Genomic DNA, 8591 nt, shown 5'->3' with positions numbered 1-8591 from the left:
AGCCCGTGGGGTACGACGTCTCGTCGACTTCGTGGTCGTCGATCGTCCCGCCCCCTTCAACGCTATCCTCGGCAGACCTTGGCTGTATGGGATGAAGGCGGTCCTTTCAACGTATCACCAATGTGTGAAGTTCCCATCACGAGGCGGAATCGCCACCATCTACGGTAGTCAACGAACCTCAAGACAATGTTACAGAAGCGGCTACGATCTGATCAAAAAATCCGCTCAATAGCAATTAATGATCGCTGACGAGCTGGAGTCAAGACAGCTCGTTAAGCATACAGACCCCGCCTCGCGCGGACCCATAATGACCAAGGTCGATCAGGTCCCCATCATGGAAGGGCACCCGGAACGATGCGTTGGAATCGGGGCCGATCTCAAACCTAATATAAGGAGCGACCTGATCCAATTTCTGGGTCGGAATCATAACACTTTCGCCTGGTCCTCATCGGACATGAAAGGAATCGACATTAGCGTGACTTCTCACCAGCTCAACGTCGACCCCACCTACAAACCCATAAAACAGAAGCGTCGTAAGCTCGGCCCCGAAAGGGCGAAAGCAGTGAACGACGAAGTGGATCGGCTATTGAAAATAGGGTTTATCCGCGAGGTCCAGTACGCCGAGTGGCTAGCCAACCCCGTAGTGGTCAAAAAGAAAAACGGGAAGTGGCGGATCTGCATTGACTTCAAAGATCTCAACAAAGCCTGTCCGAAGGACAATTATCCGCTTCCTCATATCGATCGACTAGTCGAGGCAACTGCCGGACACGAGACTCTCTCCTTTATGGACGCCTTCTCGGGGTATAATCAGATTTTGATGGACCCCGCTGACCAGGAAAAGACCGCGTTCATCACGGACCGAGGCACCTATTGCTACAAAGTAATGCCTTTCGGACTTAAAAACGCGGGAGCAACCTACCAAAGGTTAGTCAACAAGATGTTCGCCGAGCATCTTGGAAAAACCATGGAAGTTTACATCAACGATATGCTCGTCAAATCAATGCGCGAGCAGGATCACATTCCTCAGCTCGAAGAATGCTTCAAAATTCTAAACCAGTATGGAATGAAGCTCAACCCGACCAAGTGCACATTCGGTGTCGCGTCAGGAGAATTCCTTGGGTATCTGGTCACAGAACGCGGGATCGAAGCGAATCCAAAACAAATTGCGACCTTCCTCGAAATGCCTTCACCAAAGACAACTCGTGAGGTCCAGAGGTTAACGGGGCGGATAGCCGCCCTGAACCGATTCATCGCGCGGTCTACAGACCGTTTCCTCCCATTCTACCAGTTGCTCAAGGGTAATCGGAGATTCGAGTGGGACGACAAGTGTGAAGAGGCGTTCCGAGAATTAAAAAAGTATCTCACTGAACCCCCTGTCCTTTCGAAGCCTGCGGATGGGGAGCACCTCTTCCTCTATATCGCCGTATCCGACTCTGCGGTAAGCGGGGTATTGGTACGAGAGCACGAGGGGGAACAGAAACCCGTCTATTACGTCAGCAAGACCCTTGTTGACGCTGAAATGCGATACCCCGCCATGGAAAAGCTGGCACTAGCAGTCGTGATGTCGGCTCGCAAATTGCGCCCTTACTTCCAGTCGCACACGATCGTAGTGATGACGTCCCAACCCATTCGGACCATCCTTCACAGTCCTAGCCAGTCCGGTAGATTAGCCAAATGGGCCATAGAACTCAGCGAATACGATATCGAATACCGGCCACGCACCTGCGCCAAGGCGCAAGTCCTCGCCGATTTCGTCATCGAACTTGCCGCGACCAACGAAAATACCGGGAACGCCTCCGAGAGGTGGTCGCTATACGCGGACGGAGCGTCGTCCAGACAGGGGTGCGGAATCGGAATCCGACTCGTATCCCCGACCAACGAAATAATGGAACAGTCCTTCCGGCTCGGGTTCGTAGCTTCGAACATCGAGGCCGAGTACGAAGCCCTAATAGCCGGACTCCGGCTGGCACTGGGTGTGGGAGTCAAAGAGCTCGCCGCATTCAGTGACTCGCAACTCGTAACCGGTCAGTTCCATGGAAACTACGACACGAATTGCGAACGGATGGGCGCTTATCTCCAAGTCGTTCGATCAATGGCTGAGCAGTTCACTACATTCGAACTCACCAAAATTCCCCGGGGAGAGAATTCAGCCGCCGACGCCCTCGCCGCGCTGGCTTCCACCTCCGACCCTTTGGTCAAACGAATCATACCCGTCGAGGGAATAGACCAACCGAGTATCTCTATCCCAGTTAAGGCTCATAGCATTAACCAAGTCCAGGACGGATCCGCTCCCCACTCGGGAGAACCTGAGCAAGTACCTGATCGGGACGACGAGCTCTTGGACGATCTTATCTCCGAAGACGAGCAGGAAGCAGAACCCGAAACGGACTGGCGGGTCCCAATCCGCGATTATATCACGAGCGGAACCGCACCAAAAGACCGATGGCAAGCGCGTAAGCTTAAAGCTCAGAGCGCGCGGTTCTGTATCATCGGCGATGAGTTATACAAGCGGTGTATCTCCGGGCCATATCTCAGGTGCGTGCACGGGGACGAAACCCTTAGCATCATGAGGGACGCCCACGAGGGTCCCTGCGGAAACCACTCCGGAGGACGATCACTAGCCCTCAGAATAAAACGGCAAGGATACTTTTGGCCGACCATGCTCGCGGACTGCGACGAGCACGCTAAAAAGTGTGATCCCTGCCAACGACACGCACCTCTGATCAATCAGCCCGCTGAGCTAATGAGCTCGGTCTCCGCTCCTTACCCCTTCATGCGGTGGTCGATGGACGCCATCGGACCCCTCGAACAGTCGGGAAAACGACGCGTTACTAACCTACTGGTTGTGACCGATTACTTTACTAAATGGATCGAGGCCGAATCCTACCAGTCCATCACGGGTGAACACGTAAAGGATTTTCTCTGGAAAAACGTGGTATGTCGACACGGAATCCCTTACGAGATCGTAACTGATAACGGGACGAACTTGATGTCCGCCGTGGTCCAAAAGTTTTGCGACACATGGGGTATACGACTAACCCCGTCTACCCCCCGGTACCCCCAAGGAAACGGACAGGCCGAAGCAGCCAACAAATTGATCTTGCACAGCCTCAAGCGCCGTCTGAGTGCCGCAAAGTCTGGCTGGGACACCAACTCCCCGGAGTACTGTGGGCCACCCGAACCACGCCGCGTGGCAGCACGGGTGAAACCGCTTTCTCCCTGGCCTACGGAATTGAGGCCGTAATACCGGCAGAGGCGACCATAGGCAATATTCGCCGAACTATTTCCCCCGAGAACGAGGAGGAAAATAGTGAAGCACTGCGAGATCATCTCGACGTCATCGACGAGAAGAGAGAACAAGCTTACGTGCGAGTCCAAAATTACCAAAATGCCATCGCTCGCTTCTATAACTCGAAGATCCGACCTCGGCGCTTCGTCGTCGGGGACCGAGTACTTCATCGAATGTTCGATCACAGAAAAGAAAAGAACGCCGGCAAAATGGGAACCAAATGGGAAGGACCTTTCCGCATCACCGAGGTCGTTCGCAATGGCGTATATCGCCTCGAAAATGAGAGCAACGGCAAAGCCGAGCTCCGGCCTTGGAATGTCATGAATCTCAAAAAATACTTTTAAAAGATATCCATAATAATCGAACTACGACCTGGCTTGATCCCTTTACGGGGTACGTAGGCAGCTCAATATCCTGAGCGCAGCCACCTTCCTAACTCGATCCACTCCGCAAAATCTTTCCGAATAAAACACGAAATTTTACCATGACCCGGTGCACCGCTCACAAACATACCAAATCAACAAACAATAATTCTCTTTAACATGCACGACGAAATTGCCTGCAAATAAACCTGCCCGCAGCACCAAACAGCACATGCGAACTTCGCGCTGTCTTGCAATTATTTCGAGCCTTTCCGAATACCTCCTCAAAAACAAAAAAAAACAAACAACAAGGTCAACACAGCTCTAGCTAACAGTCCGCACTCCACGACCTCACGTGAAAATAAATAAGGTTTCACTACCCAATTTGGAAAACCACAAAGGACTTCATCCTCAAATAGCAAATTCTTAGTGAATATTACAGAGTTCGCAAAATAAGTGTCCGGGAAGCATTTCCCGCTGTCCATAGGCCTGCCTAGGAGAGGTCCGTATACCCCGAGTACGTATCAGAACTCACGCGTTTCGATCTGAAGCAATTAACAAAGACAATATGCAAAGAACAAGGGTTTAAATGCCTCCCCAGGCAATTGATTCCAAAAAAGAAAAACGAAAAGAAATAAAGTCTTGGGTTAAAACCCCCCCGGGCAAGTCATAGCAAAAGAGTTAAAAGCCCTTTCTGGCAAGTAGCGCAGGTTCCAAACGATAAATAAAATAAAGACGCCATAACTTAGACGTTCTCTTCCCCGGTCCCAGCCTCCGGATCCTTCGCAACGCTCGCATTGCTCCCATGCTCATCTAGACCACGCGGGACCCCGGTTCCGGCATCAACCTCCATGGGCGCGACCGAGTCTTCCGAGATCTGGGGAAGGTCCAACTTGCTCACCGAAAAGTCCGCACCGTCAAGGAGTTGGACCTAACCGCAAGGACCGCCCGCTGCGTCTCGAGAACTTGCACCTCCTCCGCAATCGATGTCCTCCCCTCATCGATTTGCTTGATCAGAAGAAGGTTGGACTCGATCTCTGCGAGATCGCTCTCGACCGCGGTTTTCTCTTTCTTCCTCTCCCACTTGCTCTTCACCGAGTCCAGCACCGCCCGGTAGTCTTGGGACATCCGCTCCTTGGCCTCACGAACAGCTTGACGAGTCGCCTCTGCATGCTTCTGTTCGATGCCCTCGGCTTTCTCCTTCAGCCATTTGTTCTCTGTTTTCAAGAGGTCCCGGTCCCTTGCCGCCATCGCATGAGCATCTTGGGCGGAAGCGAGGTCAGCTTCAACGGAAAGGAGCTTATCCTGAATACTCCTCAAGGACGTTAGCTCGTCCTCTAAGCTCGCAACCTTGCCGTTTGCAGCTCCCTCTCTCTCCTGAGCAGCCTTGAGAGCCGTTGTCAGCTCGTGAACCACCCGCGTTGTGTTCTCGAGCTCAGCAGCCTGCGGGGTATCCTTAAGCCTCCGCTCATAAAGCACGATCAGCTTGTTGTCAGCAGCGACGGACTGCAAACGGATCAAAAGAATACAGAAATAAACATACTACACCCAGCGGGAAAAGGGACGAGTAAAGGTAAGAGCAAAGAAGGAACGGTACCTTCGCATGGGCCGCCATCGCCTCGATGTACGCTTCTCTCTCAACGAGATCCTTCACAAGCGGGACTTGGCAGTTAGCCGTCTTCAAGTGACGGAAGAGGGTCGCCATTCCCAGGTGGTCCTCTACCGCCGGGGAGTCTCGGGAGTGAGCAAACCTCCAATGGAACGGGCGGCTCGACGATGACCCGTTTCCTGAGTGAATCGGCTCCCCAGCTGGAGCCTCTGGGTTTCCACCCGCGGGGTAGCCTCCACGGCTTTCGCGGCTCCTCGTCTCGGGGATCCGGGGATTATCTGTACGAGCCCTTTTTGGCGTCGGAGACGGCTCGGCATGAGTCGACTGCGAGCTGACGAGCATGACCTCCTTAGCCGGACCAGAGGGACCGGTTGAGATCACGGGGGCTTGGTTCACCTCCTCGCTAACTACCCGAGACGGTGCGGGCTGAACGGCTCGAAGGGCATTGGCCAGCGCGGCGTCAACATCGCCTGCTCGGACCCTACGGGGTTGCTGCGACTGCTCCCTGAGTTCACGGAGTGACGGCTTCCTAACCATGGTACGTAGCGGGGTTGAGGTCGAAGAAGAACTTAATTCTGGTCACGAGCAGCACAAAAATAAACAAGGGGGTGAGCGATCCCCTACGTGCATGACTTTGGCGCATAAGAGATTAAGTAAAAAAAAAAAAACAAAAAAAAAAGAGCCATTACCTCTGCGAGCGGGGGAGTTGTCTGCTCTTTCGCTCCTCGCTGGGTTAGCAGGAAGCGGCGGGACCGGAGCTGCGGTGTCTCGGACTAACGGGGCGTTGAGGGCTGCTATTATACGAGCACGCGTGAATGAGTTCCACCGGACCTCGCCTGCTCGTAGCCTCTCGATCAGTTCTCGGGTCGCTGGTATTCTCGGAGGTTCTTCTGAATCTGCCATGCAACAAAAAAAAAGGGGGGCAAAACAGTTAGTACGACAAATAAACGCCGTAATCTTGGCGGCAACGAACAACAACTAAGAACTAAAGGGTCATTCTGACCAACGCATACGGCCCATTGGGTGGGGAGACGAGCAAAGTTGTAGTCCCCCACCGCTGCCGGAGTAACCCGGAAGTAAAAATATTTTTCTCTCCACCGGTCGTCCTTCCCCGGGAGCGCCTGAATTATCTCCGGGCTGCGGCGGCGACAGGTGTAGAATGTCCCGGGAAACCCGGAGTTGTGTTTGATGAGGTACAACCGGAGGATGTCATCGACCCCGAGTTCGAATCCTAGTTCGCGACCTCGAACGTACACCCCCATGACATGCCGAACAAAGTTTGGACACATCTGGGGAAACGCCATTCGAAGGCGTTGGAGGATCTGGAAGATAATCCTCGGGATAGGGAACACGAGCCCGCACTTTTCGAAATATACAGTATAAGCACAGCAGAAACCCGGCGGAACGGTCTCCGGAGAAAACGGGTCGTCAGAACGGAGTATCATCTCCACGTTTGGAGGAACTCCGTGCTTCTGACGGAGATCGGCGAGATGCTTGGCCGATGTAATCGGCGGGATATGATTTCCCCAGAGTTCGAGTGGAGCCATGGTGGAATAAGTTTTTAAGAAGAAAAGCTGTGAAATCAACTAGCCTAAACGGGCGAGATCGGATTGAACGAAAAACGCGAAGTAGTAGAGCAAGTAAACCTAAAAATCAAAACTTAGAAATAACTGAGCAGAGGAGAGAAGGTTAGGAAAATTACCTTGAAGTAGTGGATGAGTGCGCGGTTATGACGAGACGTGTGACTTATGACTTATAAGTCATAATTGACGTCGTTCTTTGTAATCCCACGAATCTCTCTCTCCTCTAATCTAAGCCGTCCAAACCTTTCGGCTCCACCGTTGGATCCTAGGAGAGAGGGGTAATCATTACGAAGATCTCGGAAGCCGAGATTCATTGAGCCTTTCCCGAGGCAAATCGCGAAACCGAAACGACATGAAAGATTCTCTGGATATTCGCCTTTCAACCCTCCCAAAATTAGGTTAAAAGGCTGGGGGGCAATTGTTGGTGTTGGGTTTCGCCGAGCAAAGGCCCACTCGATAGGCCCATTAAGAGGGAAGCCTCGGTAACGATTATGGGCCTGGTTAAGGCCCGGAAGGAGAGCTCAAGTCCGGGAGCGAGGTCAATTCAAAGAGGAGGTCGTGATCTACACGGTTGGGTCACGTGCGAGATAGCCGGAGGAGATCGAGGAGAAGTTAGGCCTAGGGTTTTAGTTTAAATATCCGGCTCGAGAACACGAAAAGGCCATGTAACAAAACTCAGAGCAAATCAGTAAAGAAAAAATCAATACAAAATCCAGTTCGTTGTTCTTCATTGTTTCTAGTCGATTTGTACCGAAAGTCTGCCCAGATCTTATTCGATAAAATCATTCTTTTACTTGTTGTTTCTAGTCCCAACAGGTATAATAAAACTAATTAAGATTAAGTTAGAGATGAGATACGTAAGATCGAGTGGCGTTGTCGTGGCAGAAACAAGAAAAAAAAAAGGCACCAACTGAAAAGAGTCTACGTTTCCTTTATCTTCTGGTTAAACGTTTTTGATCTCTCAGTTTGTTGCCACTTTCATTTCTCATCAACTCTGCCATTTAACTATTCGACATTACGGATTAAAAAAAACACATTATGGGGATACCAAACAATACATGCTTTCAGCTTTCAATAAAACCTAAAATTAGGTGACACAATATAATCATATAAACATGATTTTTTTTTATTTTTAAAAAAAGAAACATTAAATTAGGAATATTTCTTGTTAGAAATCAAATCCAAAACCGAACCTTGATCGAACAAATAAACCATATTTACTCCATTAGTTATGTTATTGTTTTTTCTTGAAAAAATAAAATTAGTTATAAAAAGTGAGATATGGTCCATGTCTCGATGACTAAATGAGGTAGACGCTGACACATGCCTTTCGGATTTAGTTGGCGTGTCGTTTTATCGCTACTAAAACGGCAGGTATTCCGTTACTATACTTCCCTCCATAATTAATAACTAACTCTCTTCTTCTTCGGGGGTTCGGGGGAGCATGAGAAACGGCGTTAAGTGACGTTACCAATACTTTTTAACGTCGTCTAATCTAATTAAATGTTGTGTACGTTACCTTACCTGATGCACCGGTAAGCATGGGGGATGATGGAAAAGGTCTTCTTCCGTTATGATGACGTGGCTTATCTAGTGACATTGACACGTGTAGGTTGTTGCAAGGATCACATGACATGACATGATCGTTTTTGTGTTTTTTTTTTTTTTTTTTTATTAACTTGGGGCTTGACATGTTTGAACCACGAAACCGGGGCTATTTACACCGACCCCATTCTGGGGTTGTAGTC

General features: G+C 50.5%; 2 protein-coding genes across 2 annotated transcripts; one reads left to right on the top strand and one right to left on the bottom strand.

The window, feature by feature from the left end:
- The first annotated feature begins 2062 nt into the window (after positions 1 to 2062).
- On the top strand, positions 2063 to 3244 carry LOC147939230 (uncharacterized). The gene has a single exon (XM_087465915.1). The coding sequence runs from the start codon at positions 2063 to 2065 to the stop codon at positions 3242 to 3244; it is 1182 nt and encodes a 393-aa protein (XP_087322041.1).
- A 1304-nt stretch (positions 3245 to 4548) lies between these two features.
- Positions 4549 to 6807, bottom strand: LOC109126492 (uncharacterized). Its single transcript, XM_087465914.1, has 4 exons — positions 6264 to 6807; positions 5950 to 6156; positions 5249 to 5835; positions 4549 to 5157 (listed from the first exon to the last, which is right to left on the bottom strand). Exons 1-4 carry the CDS (start codon positions 6805 to 6807, stop codon positions 4549 to 4551), a joined length of 1947 nt encoding a protein of 648 aa, XP_087322040.1.
- Between the last annotated feature and the right edge of the window lie 1784 nt (positions 6808 to 8591).

The sequence above is a fragment of the Camelina sativa genome, chromosome 9, assembly GCF_030686135.1.
Source record: "Camelina sativa cultivar CO46 ecotype springtype chromosome 9, ASM3068613v1".
Classification (NCBI taxonomy): domain Eukaryota; kingdom Viridiplantae; phylum Streptophyta; class Magnoliopsida; order Brassicales; family Brassicaceae; genus Camelina; species Camelina sativa.
Note: the sequence above shows the minus strand (reverse complement) of the source record. Positions and strands in the feature narration are given on the sequence as shown.